Source organism: Rhipicephalus microplus, chromosome 3 (assembly GCF_043290135.1).
Source record: "Rhipicephalus microplus isolate Deutch F79 chromosome 3, USDA_Rmic, whole genome shotgun sequence".
NCBI classification, from domain to species: domain Eukaryota; kingdom Metazoa; phylum Arthropoda; class Arachnida; order Ixodida; family Ixodidae; genus Rhipicephalus; species Rhipicephalus microplus.
In genome coordinates this window covers 2903731-2924322 of record NC_134702.1, presented here as the reverse complement: position 1 = coordinate 2924322, position 20592 = coordinate 2903731, and the positions used below count along the sequence as shown (strand labels likewise).

The 20592-nt window shown below is 49.0% G+C and overlaps 2 protein-coding genes across 4 annotated transcripts in view; both read right to left on the bottom strand.

Annotated features, from left to right (window-relative positions):
* The window catches only part of LOC119184222 (neprilysin-1), a 246194-nt gene that overhangs the window by 202301 nt on the left and 23301 nt on the right, over positions 1–20592 (bottom strand). For all 3 annotated transcript variants that reach the window (XM_075888738.1, XM_075888739.1, XM_075888741.1), the window contains exon 5: positions 9730–10175. In XM_075888738.1, coding sequence (XP_075744853.1) covers positions 9730–10175 — 446 coding nt within the window. The remainder of the gene's footprint in view (positions 1–9729; positions 10176–20592) is intronic.
* LOC142802619 (uncharacterized) lies at positions 427–1462 on the bottom strand. Its single transcript, XM_075887602.1, has 2 exons — positions 1090–1462; positions 427–834 (listed from the first exon to the last, which is right to left on the bottom strand). The coding sequence occupies exons 1-2, from the start codon at positions 1417–1419 to the stop codon at positions 427–429; spliced, it is 738 nt and encodes a 245-aa protein (XP_075743717.1). The 5' UTR covers positions 1420–1462.

Here is a 20592-nt window from a genome sequence, read left to right as displayed (position 1 = left end):
GTATGTTACGCCACATCATTGTGTGATACGTTTATTGTTCGCATTTAGTTCGTACACATGATGATGATGATGAACAAACTTTATTTAATTAGCAGAAAGGTCCTCTTCCCCTTTCAGGTGCGAGAGGAGAAGGGAGGACCAAACCTAGGCGACGGCCATGATCCCATGGGCCCTGGCGGCGTCTTCGGCCCGCCGTATTAAGCGGGCTTGTAATTGAGAGCCAGAGCTGACGAGCGCGGCATCCCATCCACTCCCGTCTGGAAATTCGCCTCTCATGGTGGCCTGCGGGCATGCCCATAAAATGTGGCTCAAGTCCGCCCTGTTGTGGCAAAATTTACACTTGTCCGAATGAAGTTCCGGCACGCAGCGGTTCATTGTTACCAGACTAGGAAACGTGTGGGTCTGGAGTAGGTGCCACGCCACCGCCTATCCTTTGTTTAATGACAAGTGTGCGGGAGGGTAAATTTTTCTGCTTAGCCTGTAATACTGCGTAATATCTCTGTAAGTGGTCATCCGCTCAAATCTCTCATCGTCCTCCCCGTTCGACCAGGGCAATCCAGAGGCTCGGTCTGTAAGCCCTCGAGCTGTCTGGTGTGCAGCCTCATTGCCGGGCAAGGAGGAGTGAGCGGGTGCCCAGACTTTTTCTATTGTTCGTTGGTCTTTGCATCCAACCAATATTCTTAAAGCTATTTGCGATATTCGCCCTCGTGCAAAGTTTCTCACAGCCGTCTGCGAGTCGCTAACAATGAGTGAAGTCGAGGTGGATCCTATGGCCATTGCAATAGCTGCTTCCTCCGCCTCTTCTGCAAAGCTCATTCTCACCGAGCCGCTGACCTTATGATTCCCTTTGTAGTCTACTACTGCTATAGTCATGTTGTCATTTCCTTTGTATTTGGCCGCGTCTACGTATGTTGTTTCCGGTAAATCTTTTACGTTGTTATGTATATTTTTCGCTCTTTCAGCTCTCCTTGCTTTGTGATGTTCGGGGTGCATGTTTTTTGGAATCGGTAAGATTACTAAACATTTCCTGATTTCATACGGGAACGTAAGGCCCTCCTCCTTTTTGGCGCCAAATTGATTTGCGTAGTTTATACCCAGTTCCTCTAGTATGGCTCTACCTGTTTTACTCTGCGTTAGTTTTTCATATTGTGCGATTCTTTGAGCTTCTATAAGCTCTTCTGATGTGTTGTGAAGCCCTAACTGAAGTAATTTATCATTAGAGGTAGTAATTGGAAGTCCGATCGCCTGTTTGAAAACTCGTCTAATGATTCTGTCAATCTTTTCTCTCTCGGCCACTTGCAGTCTGAGGTACGGAATCACATATACAATACGACTGATGACAAAAGCCTGTACCAGTCTTATCATATTATTTTCCTTCATACCATAGTGCCGGTTTGCAATTCGTTTAAGTAGACGCATAGTTTGCTGCGCACTGGTTTCAAGTATTCTAATCGCCTCTCCGTTGTGCCCATTTGAGCTGATTCGGAGTCGAAGAATTATTATGCTTTCGAACGTAGGTATTTGCGTTTTTCCAACAAAGACTTTAATGTTAGGTTTTTCCTGGATGCTTTTCCGACCCCTACATGTCGGGTTATAGAAGAGAAGTTCCGATTTTTCCGGTGAACATTGTAATCCTGTATGGATGGCATATTCTTCTACAACATTCACTGCTGTTTGTAAAGTTTCCTCTATGTATCCGTCACTACCCTCTGCTACCCATAAGGCAATGTCATCTGCATAGAGGCTATGGTGGAGTCCTGGAATGTTCTTCAGTCTGGTAGGGAGACCTATCATGGCCACGTTAAAGAGAAAGGGGGATAGGACTGAGCCTTGCGGCGTACCTATGCTGCCCAGACTAAACTCTTGGGATTCTGCTTCGCCTAGTATTATTCTTGCAGTCCGGTCAGTTAAAAAGTCTTTTATAGAATCGTATACTTTTTTTCCTACCCCTAACGCTTGAAGATTGGCAAGTATAGCTTTATGTGATGTATTATCGAATGCCTTTTTGAGATCTAGGCCAACTATTTAACTTGTGTCGTGTGTATTGAGACCCGAATCAATTATTTGGTGTTTAATCTTAAGCATAATGTCCTGTGTAGACAGTTTTACTCTGAAGCCTACCATCGTATGAGGAAAGAGCTCATTGTCTTCCATATAATTTGACAGGCGAGTTAGACTGACATGCTCTAATAACTTTCCTATGCAGGATGTCAGGGAAATAGGCCTAATATTATCAAGTTCTAGTTTCTTGCCTGGCTTGGGAATCATTATGATTGTTGCCGTTTTCCATTGCTTGGGTATCTTACCTTTTTCCTAACACTTGTTCATATATTCGGTGAGGGCTGTGATAGATTTGTCGTCTAAGTTTCTGAGCGTTTTATTCGTGATCCCATCGGGGCCCGGGGCTGATGTTGTGCTCAGTTTCATTAGTTCCGATCGTACCTCGGCCTCTAATATGGGTCGGTCTAGGGAATCATTTTCTTTACCTTTGTACGAGCTTAATTGCTCTTTGGTTGTATCTCCAATGTATCTCTGTCTGATTTCTTCAACCAGTTCTTCCTCCGTGCCTTTGTATTTACGGACAAGTCTAATAAGTTTTGTTGTGCTGTCTTGCTCGTTTCCGAGTCTATCAGACATCTTAACAGGTTCCATGTTTTAGAGAGACTTATTTGTTTTTCCATCGCATCACACTTTTCCTCCCATTGTTGTCTGCATAGTTGCTCCGCGTACTTCTCAATATCTTTACTGAGAGTGGCTATCCTTTCTCTAAGGCGTTTGTTGTGTTTTTGTGTTTTCCACCGTTTTTCTAGGCTCTTTTTTTTTTGCCTCCCACATATGCCCATATTTTCTTGTGTATTAAGCCAATAAGGTTTGATGATATTCTCAGTAAACGTGAGGTCAGAAGACGTGTCTTTGGATACGCTGTTTCCAATCCTAGTTGGGAAAAGGGGGTCGGTTATTAACGTAAGGCCCTCCTGTTGGGCGTCGATCCAGAGATTTCTACCTTTGATGTTTTCTTTGTCATAACCCCATGCCGCATGCAACGCGTTCAAATCTCCTACTATAACCAATGCTTGCTTTTTAGTAACGCTGATCGTTTTTCTAAAAAGTGACCTAAATTTGGTTTTTTGTCTAGGGCTGCTATTGACATTTAATATGAATAGACTATCACCACTCTTCTGCGATAGAACTAACTCCACAAGAACATGATCGACATCGCAGATTTCTGTATCATGTTCTATCACCGTGAGATTTCTTCGCACGAGGGTTGCTACGGACGTTTTTTCATCAGGGGTACCATAGGATTTGTAATTCGACAATTTAGCCATACCTCCAGTTTCCTGTCAGGCGATGACGTCTGGTGCCTCCTTTCCGTTTAGGAACTGTTGTAAGTTACCCCGTTTCCGGCGATACCCACGAGTTCCACTGCCAAATTTTATACTGATTACGTCGTGCCATGTCTAGGAACGGTCCCTTCCCCTGCGATTTAGATTATTTCGGTCGTAGTCGGCCGGTTGCTCAAATCTGTTTGCGTGTTCTCCACCAACGTTAGTCGATTTTCTATGCTATCCATTCTTTGTTTTATTTCTACGAGCTGCAGCTGCAATCCTGCGAATTGTTGTTGCATTACCTTGATAAGTTCTCCGAGCATATTCTCGACTTTCTTTTCCAGGGGTTTTGAGAGGTCTTCATTTTCTACAGGAGATATTTCCTCTGCTCTTCGTTTCGCTGCATGCACGCCTGACTCCTGTGCAGGCGCTGGAGTTAAAATTAGACTACACAATGCTATGGAGCTAGTTGACTCGCGCAGCTGATTTTGCCTGAGTTTAGAGGTCTCTTCCTTTAGTTGTTTTATTTGATAGATATGTGGGGTTTAACGTCCCAAAACCACTATATGATTATGAGAGACGCCGTAGTGGAGGGCTCCGGAAATTTCGACCACCTGGGGTTCTTTAACGTGCACCCAAATCTGAGTACACGGGCCTACAACATTTCCGCCTCCATCGGAAATGCAGCCGCCGCAGCCAGGATTTGAACCCGCGACCTGCGGGTCAGCAGCCGAGTACCTTAGCCACTAGACCACCGCGGCGGGGCAAGTTGTTTTATTTCGTCCCTCTGTTTCGCGTTTTCACGGGTGAGTCGCTCTAGCATTTTCTTAATATGGTTTAGCTCTTGACCTAGGGTGGACCCTTCTGCCACAACCTCAGGCAAACTCCCAGACCGGAGAGACTCCCCTGATACCTCGCCCACCCAGCTCACCATTTGTCGACTGCCCCGACCGCCCCCAGGATTCTCGTGGGACTGTCCTTGAGGTGATGTCGTTGCCCTTGTCTTGGATTTGGCCCGTGACCTGGATCTGTGTTGACGAGTGGACCTTGATCTGAATGTGGATCTGGGTTCGTGTTGAGTTCCTTCTCTTTCCCCTTCGGCGAGTCGCGGGAAGGAGCTGGAACGATCTCTGCGTCGTCCCCCTCTGTCCTGGGTGGCGTTGCCTTTCTCCTCCGTTGGATTTTCTGGTGAATACTTTTCCCTCCATGCCTGTGTTGCTCTAGTGTTCGACAAAATCTTCATTTCTATTCATTCATCGCCTTGTTGTTGTTCCTTTTCCCACCATCTTTTCTTCAAAAGGTACGGGGTCCTAAACCGTTCTTTGCATTTTTTGTCCCCTGTAAGATGACCTTTCCCGCAAAGGCTGCACCTAGGGACGCACTGGTGGTTTTCAGTTGGATTGAGCATCCCACAGCCACGGCATTTCTTGCTGTCAGGCTGTGGGCAGACATCCGCCCGATGTCCAATTCGACCACAAGTAGTGCATGTTTCATATTGCTTCCTGTATAGGAAGCACCTATATTTGGCACCACGGTAGTATACAAAATACGGCACAAACAACCCTTCGAAAACAATGACCACTGAGTCCGTAAGTCCCATACGTCGTGCATGTAGAATCGTCGGGTTCCTCTAATTGACCAAGCTTTTTTCTATGTCTTCTTGATTATCATACTTCGGTATTCCGTGGATAACCCCTTTGGATGTGTTTTCTGGTGCTGTTACATAAGCGGCTGTAGCATAGCTCTTGTCATTGATCATAATTTCCTTGATGTTGCTGTATTCATTCGCATTGGCCAGACTAGGTGTGCTCATGATCATGGTATTTTGTCGCATGTTGATTCTGAGAGTATCTTCCCCAGCAATGTCAAGCTGTACTTTTGCCGCTCGTAGAACACAGTCTCTTATGAGCGCTAGACTCTGTCGCGTGAAGTCCAGACCTCCTCCTGGGCGTATTACACCCTTGTAATCGTCTTCTGGTAGTTGCGGTACTTTTGGCACTGGCCGGCGATGCAAAAAATCCGTCAGTCTCCGAGACGCCTCCATGGACGCACCTCCCGCGTTCGTGGCTGGTTCCGCGTTTCTCTTGTCTTTTGCCTTCTTGCGTCGTTCATGGGCCACAACCCATCCTTGAGTGTCGTTGTACTCTTCGGGAGACAGCGTCTCCCCCTCGATTTACACAACATCCATTTCGCAGGCTTCGAACAAGCCGGGGGCCTGGCATGTCGCCTAGTTGCCAGCGCGTCGATGGCACTGCGTCGGCACTGCGATGGCGTAGCTAGGGCGACGTCATTGTGGGAACTTAAAAGAAGTGTCACGGCTCAAAAAAAAAGTTGTCCCACTTGGTATATCCTGGCATCGGACGAATCGGGTGATTGTCTGGCGACAGCTGTGATGGTCTTGAATCTCGTGGTTGTCTTTATTCAGCCACGAAAGTAAAAAACTGGCAGAGCGCATTCGAGAGGCGTCCGAGTGGCTCAGCCCCCTAGCGACAGACCCTTCGTACACATGAAATTGTTTTTCTGTCCTACCTCCGGTAACTGCGTTTGGAAATGAGCATGGCAGCGTCCATGCAGAAGCGACCGCCTGCTTCCATCCGAACTTGCTCTTGCTACACGTCCAGTGCGCTGACAGCAACAAATGAATGGCAAAATCTGTCATGCATTTGTTTCATGTTACTCTGAGGGTAAAACATCAGGTAGGTGCTGTCGTTATTAATGAGATATGGTGCTTACTTAGCCCCCTCCCCCACCCACCGTGCTAAGACTAACGCGCCAACGCAGGGCTTGGGCTGCGTCACCAGACCGAGAACGCTGCATCTTCAAACATCGGACATGCAACAGGGCACAGCGTTTCGTGGGCGTCGGATTCTCCTTCGATGAAAACAAAAAACAAACAGTGAAAAATTGGCATATCCCACGTACAGTGGCAATCGATGATATGCGAAGCACGATTGAGAAATGTTGATATGTCACTTTAATTACAGCACAACGTTACGAAGTGAAGGTAAATGATGGCGTACATGACTTCCGTGTCATGATTATCATGTTTGGATGTGCCGTTTGCCTTCTTCATCAAGTCACGTCACGTGATAGCAAATTTAGTATATGTGGAGCTAGCGAAACGGCCGCGAGCACGCTATGAGCGTGGTACGTTATCAAGTTCCTACATAACACGCATGTCAGGATTATCATGTTGGCACCGGTTATATATTTCGTCGTCCATTGATGTCGCGTAACACGAAATTTGGTATATGTGGAGCTAGCAAAATGGCCGCGAGCGCATTATGAAGGGCCCAATATAATCCAATGTAGCGTTGACGCGCGCGCACGCTGGGCACAGCGACGCTACGTTAGCAAAACGCGACCAGCGTCTGTCGGCGCGGCCCGAGGGCAACCGGTGCGAGATGCGACGTGCTGCACTTCACGCCGATGCGTTACCCAAACAACATTGCGTCTTCCTTTTTCCGTGACGGAGGGACGCCGGACGCGCTGAAACACGCATGCGTCAAAGCAACGCAGTGCGGCGCGCCTGTGAGTACATGGCAGGACCGGCGCCTGGCGTGGCAATGCCGGCGTGACGCGAGGAAATGAACGCCGGCGAGCAATCGCACCGCGTCACGTCGAAATGTATTGGCTCCTTGACTGTGGCATGTAGTCATGTTCTCACATGACACGCATCTCATGATTATCATGTGTGCGCCAGTCACATACCTTCGTCATTCATTGGCGTCACGTTATACCAAATTTGGCATATGTGAAGCTATCGAAACGGCCGCGAAAGCACCATCAGTTTGGCATGTAGTCATGTTGTTACATGACACGCATGTAGTGATTATCATGTTTGGATGTGTCATCTATGTCATCCGTTCACGTACTGTAATACCAAATTCGGTATATGTGACGCAAGCGAAACGGCCGCGAGCGCATCATGAGCGTGGCATGTAGTCATGTTGTTACATGACACGCATGTCATCATTTATATGTTAGGGTCTGTCGCGTGTGTTCGCCATGCTATCATGCCATAACATACCAGTTTTACATTCGAAGTCGCGGAAGTTGGCTAAGAAATGCTTCGCATTTAAAGAACCATTGCAGCGGGACACGGGAAGGAACGCTTCGACGGGGAAGCAGTTAGACGAGATCCATGATAAGCGTCAGAGAGAAACGGGCACAAAGTGAATTTATCCGCCGGCATGAGCACCTACCGATCTTCAGCATAGAGAACAAATCCACGCTTCAAGTTCCTGGCATGAATGTTGCTTTCACAGTTTTACTGTATTTTTAAGTTATTAAACCAGTCTTATCTTTCATTCGGAGAGCAGATGTTGTGAAGACGGTGAGCAGACGAAATGGCGCGAATGAATACATGTGGAGAGGCTAATCGTTCTTTCTATTTGCTGAGGGGCCCTGTAGCCTCCACTGTGCTGAAGGGTGGTGCGCCAAGGCGTCTTGGATCGCCAGCGACACGAAGCAGACGCATCGTGAACCACGGTGCCGTATGGCCCATGTCTCGCATAATTTCGATCGTCAACTCAACGACGGTCAGGACGAAAGACCCAATCATGGCGGAAAAAGTGGCCATCGCCTTAGCACTCAAGATGGATAACATTGAAGTCGTCTACAGTGATTCCATGGCAGCACTACGGGCGTTCGCCAAGGGGACGGTCTGTGAACAAACGCTGAAAATACTGCAAGGCAAGAACATAACACATCATCTTCTGAGTTGGTTCCCAGCTCACCTTGGAAAAATCAACGATTCCCCTCCCAATCTCAACGAAGCAGCACACGAGGCGGCGCGAGAACTCTCCAACCGCGCCTCCCCGGGGATGCGTTCTACCGGTGAAGGGGATAACCGGGAAATTCTTACAACATATAACGAGCTCACTAAACATTTCTACCTGTCTAGAATGATTTTCCCTCCACCTCACAAAAATCTAACCCGGCCCCAAGCACTTACATTAAGGCTTTTGCAAACGCGGATGTACCCTGACCTATACCCAAGTAATCTTTGTCCACATTGTGGGGAAATAGCTTCATTAGAACACATGCTCTGGCAGTGCACCAAATTCGCTCATTTATCGCGCATCACCTCTGCCAGATGGGAGGTGGCAATCCGCAGCTCCTCCTTGGCAGATCAGCTCTGGGCTGTCCACCAAGCCCGCGAGGCGGCTGAGGAGCTTGGAATCTCAGTCCCCACGTGGGAGTTTCCCGCAACACAGTGATCTGTGTTTTGGAGGACCAAATAAAAGTTTATCCAATCCAATCCAATCGCATAATTTCGAATTTGGACCTGTGTGGCACCCCGTGCTTTGACGCAATGCAGCCTGCGTTTGACCAAGTTCTCAAACTCTTCTGATCCTGTGAACACAAGAGAAGCCTACGCAACGAAGCTTGGGTACCCAGTGTCTTGGGCCCCCAATTCTCAAACTATCTACTATCTGAAGTTTTAGGTCCCAAAACAAAGATGACAAAAGACGCCATAGTGGAGGGCTCCAGAAATTTTGAGCATCTGGTGTTCTTTAATAGATCCACAACGTACTCGGCACATTTATTGAGGATTTATTGTATAATTCGTAACTATGTATTTTTACTCAGCGCAATTGCATACCGAGAGGCTCTTGCTGAACTAGGTCGTTCGTCCCATAATTAGTTAACAAACGAGAATGCACACGTGTGACCTTTAGATTGCTGCAACGGCAGTGACATTTCGTAAATGAGTCACATTTCCGCTGCTAAGATGCTTCATGTTTCGATGACACTTGATTTCGAGCTAAACGTTCATTTTAGAGTCAATTTTTTACAGCCACCGCCCCTCCCACTTCGGCCGCCCCTTCTAACCACGCGGGAGGCACTCTGAAGCGCAGTGCCCAGAGGCAGGTTTCACACCTGCAGCGCCAGTTGTCCCGCGATAATAGAGAGCGGTAGCAAGCTTCGACATGGGCCGGCTGAGTGGAGCCACCACAGCGACGGCACCACAAGGGCCCTAAATGTATCAACGGCGCTCACGGCACCTACCGCTGTTTGCGCTGGATGGCCCCAGAAAAACTAATAGCCGCCGCCCAAAGTTGCCGACACGCAGCCAATCTTTGCGATAGTGTGAAACTTTACCACCATTTTAGTCCTGGAAAAACCCCATGCTCTCGTTGACCGGTAATCTTGAAGTAAACATAACCTGCAAGTGAAACGGGTGAAAATCCCACGTGACATTCTCCGAGGAGGATGGCGTCTTCGTAGTTTACATACCACAATACCTATTATAATGACATCATGACCTGTACGACATTCGCTTGTTCAAAAGTGGATAGCTGAGGCTCTTTCAGGTGCAAAAAGCGAGGAACAGTGCCTGTGTCAAATTGTATGCAGCAGGTTAATTCTACAAACAATTTAATAAGCAACATACCTCGGCCAGGGCGAACTCGTAGTCATGCACATCGGTGGCCACAGCCGCAGCAGCAACGTCCTGCGCGCCCATCAGCGTCAGGCAGCGCCGTATGTAGGCGGCGTGCGCGGCCAGCAACGCGTCGTCGGCCGCGTGCAGCAAGGGTTCAGCCAGGTCGACGCTCAGCAAATTGGCGTGCGCGTCTCTCGGGTCCGGCTCGACGCGCAGCGACACGAATAAGGGCAGCGCATAGTCGACGCTGAGCCTCTGCAGCAAGAAGCGAGCGCGTGGCAGCCGCTCGCCCAACTCGTACGGCCACTCGCTCAGCGACAGGCTACGCATGAAAAGCGTCAACGGCCGCAGCGCCTCCTGCTGGCGGCTATGCACGTCGTGGCAGCTGTAGAAGAGCCGCATCGCCGTCGTCTCGTCACTCAGCCGCTGCTCCAGCGGCCCCTTGCGGAGAGTCGCTGAAAAGCCACATCTATCTATCTATCTATCTATCTATCTATCTATCTATCTATCTATCTATCTATCTATCTGTCTGTCTATCTATCTATCTATCTACCTGCCTGTCTATCTATCTATCTGTCTGTCTGTCTGTCTGTCTGTCTGTCTGTCTGTCTGTCTGTCTGTCTGTCTGTCTGTCTGTCTGTCTGTCTGTCTGTCTGTAAAGGTTCTCAGAAAAATGCCTAGAGGCATGGAGGAGAAAAAGTTAGGAGAAGGCATGCTCAGCCGGCGCGCTGCGTGTAAAGTGTGGAGGAAATGACATCATGGCGGCCATATTCACTGGGCACAATGGCGGTGTTGCTATGGTTACGTGTTGCGTAGTGTAGCTGGTCTAGCAGTGAGCGGCCGCGGCTGCCGGCGGCATGTGTGCCTTCGCAGGTCTTGTGCTGAGCCGTGGCGAACAATATCCGTGTTCTGCGCCTCATTATTGGTTGCACAGTTTTGTCCTGGCAGTTACTGTACTTTTAGCAACGTTTACGAAACCTTTGGTCCACCATGGGGCCTGAACAGTGCGTAGAACGAGCGCATATACATGTGTCGTGTGGCGGATGATGCGATGAAGCATTTGAAGTGTTCAGCGAAATTGCGTTGGGCACCATGACGAAGCGGAACGACGACGAACCCATTGCAGGTCAGTGACGGTTGGGCAGTGCTCCTGCTTGTGGCAACGGACGAAAGTGTTGTGCCCAGCAAGACTCAATGAGGACCATGTGCACGTACGTAGTTTCGTGTTCGGAATGTGTACAGTTTCATCTTGCATGCGCGTAATAAAACACATTTTCTGTTCCGCTTGGTATACTCGCCCCCAGCATTGTAATCTCAACGTTCGATCGAGATGTCTGTATAGTTGCTGAATTAATGACGTGAAAACACTCGCCGTTGTCAGTGCGTCTAGCGCGCGTTCCCTTGTACTTCCTTCGATGTCGGTGAGCTGTTACTCGCTGCTAATAGTCGGACGAAATGATTTCGCCGAAGGTGTCGCGCTGGCACAAAGTGCTGAGTTTCGTTTCATTAGTTTCGGATTATCACGGCACGTGCGCTGCGCAGACCACGTGCTTTCTTAGCCGGAGAGGGAGTCGTGCCTTCTGCTTTACATTCGGATGTGAACAAGAGTGGAGAATTTGCCCAGTCAGTATGGCTGACTTCCGGGTTCACAACGAGTGACGTCAGCGCCTCTCCTAGGTTTTTTTCTTTCCTCCATGCCTAGAGGGAATTGTGGTGCCACTGTCGGTGCGAATTTCTCTAGGGGCCCCGTTCGAGCACCGGGAATGACTGTATAAGTGCGTGCGAGGCTTGTGTTAACTGGCGTTGAGGGAGGCTTCAGCTCAAAAGTGAATACTTCTGCGTAAATAAAGCTTCTCTAAAACAAAACAATTATAAGCAGATCTTATCTACGCGTATTATATTCCAAAATAAAAGTCCACTCCACTTGATGACACTACCAAATGGCGAAAGAAACAGAACGACATAAAGTGACAAAGCAAACGCTAGCTTTGTCATCTGCCGGCCAAGTTTAGCGGCCGTTGGTTACTTCTAACGCGTCGTAAAATTTTACATCGACGCAGAAGGTTCTAGTGTTAAATAAAACACATTTCTATGCAATGACAATAAATAGTTTCTTACGTGTTGTGTTAGTAACAAGTCAACAATTTTAACGTGAAGCCAGACGGGCCTTCGAGATATACAAATCCGAGTCAAGTTTGAAGCTCACATATCCCGGCATTCCCTTGCATCCAGCAGCTCACTCGCGCCAGATTTCCCTCTATGTAACTTTGTTATTTTATCTATCTATCTATCTATCTATCTATCTATCTATCTATCTATCTATCTATCTATCTATCTATCTATCTATCTATCTATCTATCTATCTATCTATCTATCTATCTATCTATCCATCGCCCCTTGCTTCACTTGCACACCTGCCAAGTTCAAAAATTCTGAATCCAGGAGATATCCGCAATTGGGTGGGGGGCGGGTGAAAAAGGAAAAACAAATTCACAGCATACGCACGGAGTGAATTATGATGAGTGGGGCGAAGCGGCCTTCAGCCTGTCCGTCCATTCGTTCTTGCTTCCGTCCGTCCACGCGACCATCCGTGCGTTTGTTCGTGCGTCGATTCGTCCACACGTCCTTCCATCCGTCCGTCCGCCTGCTAGTCTGTCTGGCCATCCGTTCGTACGCCCGTCTGTGCGTCCGTCTGTACGTCCATCTAGTGAACACTCCATGGATGGATGGATGGATGGATGGATGGATATGGCTGTACCCTTTAGATCGGGCGGTGGCTAGCGCCACCAAGCCGTAATATTTAATGAACCAAAAACTAGATTTATTTTCCCCCTAAATAATGAGGTTGAGGATTCGTACTTTGCAGTGAAGGGTTTTATTTTCACTCGTGCCTTGACTTTAGCTACCAATCAGATAACCTCCTTTTAGTTATTTCTACCCGCTTAAAGTCTATTCTGCCCTCCCTGTCCCTAAATCCCAATGCTTTGAAAAACTCTGTGCTGTCATCCTGACTACAGGGTGAAGCACTCTACAGAACATTATCAGGTGTTCGGCAGTTTCCTCCTCCTCTCCACACGCACTGCTTACCGTTTATACTCCTTTGTATTTGGCCCGATACGTCTTGGTTCGCAGTATTTTCGTCGTGGCCTCAAACAGTAGGGAATTACCTCGAGTATTGTCACAGATCCTTTCCTTGGCGATTTCCTGCTTTAAGTTCCATAGATCTCTAGTGCAGACTTCTTAATCATGCCAATTCTCCACATATCAGTCTCACCTTCCTTCAACCTTTTCTTAACCGATAATTCTTTTTGGTTTGGCCCCCTGCTGTTTTCCAAGTATTTACCAGTCAATTTCCTGGTTCGCCTCCTCCATTTTGTATCAACATTCTTCATGTACAAGTAGCTGAATACCTTCCTAGCCCAACGCTCCTCCCCCATTTCTCTCAATCGCTTCTCAAATGTTATCTTGCTGCTAGCTTCCCTGCCCTCAAATGATGTCCATCCCATATCACCTTGTACTCCCTGATTTGGTATATTCCCGTGAGCTCCTAAGGCAAGCCTACCTATTCCACGTCTCTTAACTTCTAATTTTGCTTGAACTTCTAATCTCATGCACAGGACCACATTGCCGAACGTCAGAACCGGAACCATGACCCCTTTCCATATTCCTCTCACAACATCATACCTATTGTAATTCCACAGTGCCCTACTTTTCATCACTGCTGCATTCCTGTTACCTTTAGTCGTCACGTATATTTCGTGTTCCCTTAGGTACTCGGTCCCATTGCTCATCCATACGCCCAAATATTTGATTTATCTGTTTTCTCAAGCGTGATCGACTTCCTGTATTCTAAGCTCACTACCTTCATTGTCATTAAAAATCATGACTGCTGATTTTTCCGTACTGAATCTGAAATCTAACCTATCTCCCTCATTACCGCATATGTCCACTAATCTCTGCGAATATTCCTTGTTGTCGGCGATTAGCACTATATCATCTGCATACATCAATGCTGGTAGTGCCTGTTCAATGAGTTTTCCTTGTCTGACGAAAGAGAGGTTGAAGCCCAGTCCACTTCCCTCTAATTTGGCCTCTAATCCTTGTAGGTACATCATGAATAATAAGGGTGACAAGGGACACCCCTGCCTAAGCCCCTGTTTTACCTCTGCAGGCTTGGATACCTGTTCTTGCCACTTTATAATTACCTTGTTACCTTTATAAATATCCTTTATAAGATTAGTGACTACATCTTCTACACCTAGTGTGTCCAGTATTCCCCACAACGCCTCTTGAACCACGCTATCACACGCTCCCTTGATATCCAAAAATGCCAGCCACAGAGGCCTGTGTTCTTTTTCTGCTATTTCGATGCACTGCGTCAGTGAGAACAGATTGTCTTCCAACCTCCTGTGTTTCCGAAACCCACTCTGCAGTTGCCCCAGCACCCCCTCATCCTCTATCCATGCCTGCAGTCTTTCCTTTATAATCTGCATCGCCAGCCTGTAGACCACTGATGTCACTGTTATAGGACGGTAGTTGTTTATGTCAGCTTTGTCCCCCTTTCCTTTATAGATCATGCTCATCCTGCTAAGTTTCCATCCATCAGGAACTTCTCCATCTATTATTATTTTGCTCACTGCCTCTCTCAAAGCCTGCTCAGACTTTGGACCTAATGTCTTTATCAGCATGATTGCAATGCCATCTGGGCCTGTTGGTGTACTACTAGGAACCCTTTTCTCAGCCCTTTCGCACTCTTGTTGTGAAAATGGAGCCATTGCGCCACCTGATTCATCCTTGTCTATTGTGGTGCATAAAGTACTTCTTTCTTGAAATGTTTCTGTCACCCTTGTTCTTATATATTCAATAGCTTCGTCCCCTTCTAGCCTAGCACCTTCAGCAGTAGTTATAAACCTCTGCTCTAGGCTCGTCCCATTTCTTAGGGAGTTTAGATGGCTCAAACATTTCGCAGCTGCCTTTCTATCTTTTTTATGTACTTCTGCCATCCATTGAGCTCCCTTTCTTCCAATCTTTTCATTGATCAGGAGGGATGCTTCCCTTCTAGAGCTTAGAAAGATTTCCCATTTTCTTTCAACATCATCTGTCGGTTAACCCCGCCGCTTAGCATGCCTGTGTTCTCTAGAGGCTTCCTGACGTTTTGCTATGGCTCTCTTAACTTCCTCATCCCACCAACTTTTGGGTTTTTGTCTTCTTTTCCGGGGTGACTTGTCACGTGCCTTAGCAAGCTCTAGCTCAAACAGTATAATTAGATTCGTGTATGTCTACACTGTTTTATTATCCCCAGTGATTACTTTCTCAATTTGTTTAGTGGCTATTTCAATTTGCCTTTCTAAATAAAAATTTTCCTGTAGTTGCTCATCTTGTCTCCTTCCCACTTTCACTGTTCTTCCAAAACTTAGCTTGATACGTTTGTGATCACTACCCAGACTTCTGGAGCCACCTTCATCTATGTGCATTCCCATGAGCTTATGATACATCCTATGAGACATCAGTGTGTAATCTATCGTCGACTGCAGCCTTCCTACCTCCCATGTTATTTGCCCTTCACACTTCTCGGTACTGTTGCAAATGATCCAATCAAGCCTTTCACACATATCCATGATCATTTTGTCTGTCGGGTCGGTATACCCATCTATATCTTCTATGTGCGCATTCATATCTTCTAGTATAATTATCTCGCACTCTCCTCCTAACTCCTCAATGTCATTTGATATACACTCTACCATTGCCTGGTTTTTCTCTCTGGCCTTTGCTCCCGTCCACAAGTACACAAAACCAAGGAATGTCATTTGCCCTGCCACTTTCCCTTTTAGCCATAAATGTTCCTTGCACTCCTGCTTGACCCTTTGCCCGTCTGTACTTTTATGAATGAATGCCCCAATACCGCCCCCCTTTCTGGTGCCTTCTGTTCTGTTACAATATTCTCACACGTAGTCCGCATTGTTAGAAGGTTGCTTATGTCCCTGAGATGTGTTTCTACAAAACCGTATATTATCGGCCTCTCCTCCCTTAGCTGTTCTTCTATCTCTTCCCACTACAGCCTGTTCCTACCACCCTGCATGTTAATACACCGGTGTCTATGTCTGAATTGGCTCGGCGCTCGTGGCTATGTCTATTTCTGCCCCAGGCTCTACCTATCTTAGATACTGGTGCCACTTTGGAATCGTATCTGTCCATACCACCTGTCCAAGAGTCTGTAGTACCATCATCATCGCCATCATTTCTTGATCACTGCGCCGCGCCTCTCGCGCAGCTGATGCTAGCTCGAGCTGAGCGAGGATTAGAACGAGCTGACACGCCTGGCGTGACGGACGCTGGTAGCAGACGTGGCTCCGCTTCAGGCCTGCAATAAAGTGGCGAGATCGGCACGGCCCCATCGGCCGCCTTCGACGTCTTCCCACGTCTCTCTTCTCGCGCCGCTACATTGGTGACTCGGAGAACACGCCCTTCGCCGAACGGCCCGCTGCCATGTTCCCGCAACTCTGCCCGCCAGTGCCGCCGTTCCAATCGACCTACCCCAAGGTATGGTTTATGCAGCTCGACGCCGTTCTTGCGGTGAATGGCATCACGGACCAGCTGCTGATGCACGCCATTCTTCTCGACGCCCTACCGTTAGAGTTGCGCCATCTCGCTGCCACTTCAAGCACTAGCCCGCAGCCTTACGATGCCCTCTGCACTGCGGTGCTCGCCCGCAGCGGCAACACATACCGTCCGCTTCCGTTTACCCGCACCAGGCAGTTTTCCCCGGCGTCGCAGAGCGAGGTACGAACTGGTCTGCAACCCTCCATTGACCGCTACCTCGGTACCCCGGCTTCGACTACTTCTACACCTGATCCGGTCGCAGAAACATCCACTCCTGCACCTGATCACGACCGCGAGGTAGAAGACTCCCCCACTGCGACTGACCTTCCCTCCGAGAGGTACATTCCTTCAGAGCCCCCGTGCGGAGCTTCATCACACGTACCTGCCACCTGCACGTTTTCCACGAAAGCGACGGCACGTGACACCGTGGCCCCACCGGACTCCATGACGACCTCGGCTGGGCCAGCTGACCTTCCTGCAGACTCCCCGCCTGTCCCGGCGCCTGTGGAGGCCCGCGGCACCACTCGCACTGTGGACCCAGAGCCCGCTGTGACACTCCACGCCATCAGTTTCCCCTGCACACCGGTGCCTGCTGCTCAGGGCCTCGTGGACTGCCGGCGCCTACTGACATCATCCTCGATGTGTCCTGCGAGGGTTTGGGCCCCTGGGCATGCACGGCTGGACGTGCGTGATGCTGTGGCGATGTCAGGGGGTCCCGAGGGCCGCACGCCTGGCTCACCGCGGGTGGAGCACACCGTGCGTGCCCCAACGGATGCGCAGTTGGGCCATCCGCCTGCCACTGCTTGCGCGTGCTCGAGCATTTCGGCGCCGTCGACGGCCCATGACGGCTGTGACGCCGCATGCCCGCCGCTCGGTCTCGCATCACCGGACGTCGGGTTTGGTTCGAACAGCGCGACGACTCATCGGCGTACGCCTACGCGTCGCGCGTCGTCAGAGGTCGGGCAAAGCGGTCTTTCAGTGCCCTCTGGGCCGGCTCGTTGTCACTGTAAACCATGTCGCACTTCGTCGGTCCAGAGCACACCGTTTCAGACTTATCTGCACTCTGCTCGGCCGACCAGGCGGCCGCCACGGCCGGTGATGTGCCACCGGAAGCGACGGTACCGGCACGGTGGGCGCACTGCCAGGGTTGACCGCACTCCCTGTCGTCGTTCCCACCAGCTCCAACGTGGAGGTAACGCTGGACCCTCTGGACTGGCCGTGCTGCGCTCATGCTGCAGTTCATTTTTTGAGCATCAGTGTCCGAGTGCGCGCGACAATCGGCCCCGCCGGGACGGCCCGTGTGTGTTCTCGGCCCTTGGCCATTTTTCACATTGTTGTTGGTGCTCGCTGTCGACAAGGGTGTCCCTTCATCACGACCCTCGGCCGCTTCTTCCAACAGCGTGCCTGCCTGGCCACCCTCGTCCGCTGCGCCATTCCCAGAGTCGCCCACCGGAGACACACGCTTACCGATGGCCCATAAACGTTGACAACCTGGACTTTTCAAATGAACACTTTATGGATTGTCGTTCATGTACATAGCTTTTGTCACTACTTTTTTCTTTTTTTTCATATGCCTTCGAATCGCGCAAAGCGCTAGGGGGGGGAGCCCTGTAGTACCATCATCATCGCCATCATTTCTTGATCACTGCGCCGCGCCTCTCGCGCAGCTGATGCTAGCTCGAGCTGCGCGAGGATTAGAGCGAGCTGACACGCCTGGCGTGACGGACGCTGGTAGCAGACGTGGCTCCGCTTCAGGCCTGCAATAAAGTGGCGAGATCGGCACGGCCCCATCGGCCGCCTTCGACGTCTTCCCACGTCTCTCTTCTCGCGCCGCTACAAGTCTCCCTGGTTGTTTTTCTCGTTACTAGCTATCCTGCACCCTGAAGGGCCCACTTGCCCCCCAAAAAAGCTACTGCGCGTCCTGCAAGTCGCCAACCCACCTCATGACCTAGCCGCCCATCGAAGTGAATTCTGTCTCGTTGAAAACCACCCCAATTATGCACCTCTCTGTTTATTTCCACCACCTCAAAGCCTTTCTCTCGACTCATCCGCCATATCTCTTGGTTTGTGTTGACAACCGCTCTTTGCAGGTTGCTGTCACGCACCGGCACCTCCTGTATCGTGCATATCGCTACCTGTACCTGAGTAGAAGTGGCGCACATGTCATCGACGCCTTTAGCCAGTGTGGTTGCTTGTCCCGCTGTATCTTTATTTAAAACATCCTTTAAACCGCCTAAAATTATCACGAGGTTTCGTCTATCAGCTGTAGTTTTGAGTTTTGCGTTCGCTTGCCTCATGACTGCTTCCAGCTTGCATCCTGGGAACGCCCCTACTGCAACCCTCTTTTCACCTCTTAACCTCTCTTTGATGGCTTCTGTGCATTGATTTAAATTCGAGTCCCCGTCGATTATCACATGCTGTGACTTTTCAGCTCGAGCGTCCTGCACCTGGGGGTTACTTGCACCTGTGACGCCGGCTGCTTTGTCCCCTCCCAGCCCCACCACTACTTCGATGAAGCTGGGCCTTGCGATAATTTAACCAGCTGAACCTGTTTTTTTTCCAAACTTGCTTGATCTTTCTTCTCGGCCGTTCTGTTTGACGGTTCTCTGCTGTTCTCTCCGTAGGCCGCTCCTCTGTTCATCTTGGCTAGTGCTTCCTCGGTGGACGTCAGCCTTTCACCCATAGCCCTCGTTTACTCTTGCGCTGTCGCCAACGCAGTCTCCAGCTCGGTGATTCTCATCAGCAAGTTACTCTGGATAACCATCACTTTCTCCATTTTTTTCTCGACCACACATTGGCTACACTTCGCGTCAGCCTCTTCTCCTTCCGCTTCTACACTTGGTTCCACTTTCAAATCATTCCCACATCCTGAACACTTTACAGTATTTTTAACCATGTCTTTCCGACTTGTCTCACACGATAATTACAAAGCTCGAGCCCTGTCCTACAAAAAAGAGAAAGTCTAAGCTCTACTACAAAAATTTGCGTGTTCAATGTACGTGCAACTCCCCCGCGGGGTGGCAAAGAGAAAAACAAAAAAACCAAACACACACACACGCACAAACTAATAAATACCTGGTGACTGACCCCCAAAAAAGCCGTACAATAAAATAAGTGCTACAGGAATTTTAACTGCTGCCTTATAATTATAAAGACAAGCTCAAAACATGCAAAACAACTTATCTGCGCAGTCAATCGGGAGCGCTCAAAAAAAAAACGTCCATCCACCGTGACAGTCCGACAGTCCGACCATGACTGAGTACAGCCATCTCGCGACCCCTGTGGCACATACTCACTCTAGAGCGGTTATGTGTCAAGCGTGTCACGCCGACAAAGCGTTCATTGCTACGCCACAAAGTCGAAGCAATGAACACGATAGCAACAGATTGGAAAGTCACAATCAGAATGGAAAGCAGACTGAAACATGCCCTGCATTTCTCACGCACAAATGACGCACAAAACGTATCACAGGTACAGAGGCACGCGAATAAGCGCCTCAGTTGAGTTGATATTTCGCTGCGTCTGAAAAGCGCGCGCTTTTCGCAAACGGAAACTGCAATGATTTCAGTGGCCTTTTTGCGCCCGGTAACTACAACACAATCATTCCAGGTAAAGCCCGAGGCCAGCCAAGACGTACGATCTTCCCCTCCTCCCCACCGGAGATACGAACGTACAAGGAAGCGTTGGTCCCCTCCTGTATGCGTGGAAAAGAATGGACGAGGGATTAGAGCGCGCACCATCGCGCGATGTGGTTACGCGCGCTCTATGCGCCATCTTGCTGATATTGATGAAAACAGGATAATCCTCCCCGATATGCGTGAGCAGCGGTAAGTGGTAGATATTAATAGCTTGTTGTTTGAACGGTAAAGGACGCGCTCCTCTGTGGCTCCGCTCAACTTTGGGCTTCATTAAGAGACGGACATGGCTCTCTCCGTGCGAGGTACTTCGGCGGCCGCTGCTGGCGGCCATGTCAGGTTTTTTTCTGCACCATTGGAATACCGGTTTTTATTGCCTCCATTGCTTTCAGGTGACACCATGGAACAGTTTGTGTTTCTGCACGGCGATTTGGCAAGAAGGGCTTACCGATTACAAGACTTTCGGCTTCCGTTAGAAGAAGTACGATTCATCAAGGTGATCAGTGGCTTTGAGCCTTCCAGATTTATTATTTTATTTATTTATTTACAGATACTGCAATCACCTTTGGTGATTTTAGAAGGGTGGTACATGAAGTTAGTCATGAACAAATGGCAAGTACGATGACATATAATATAT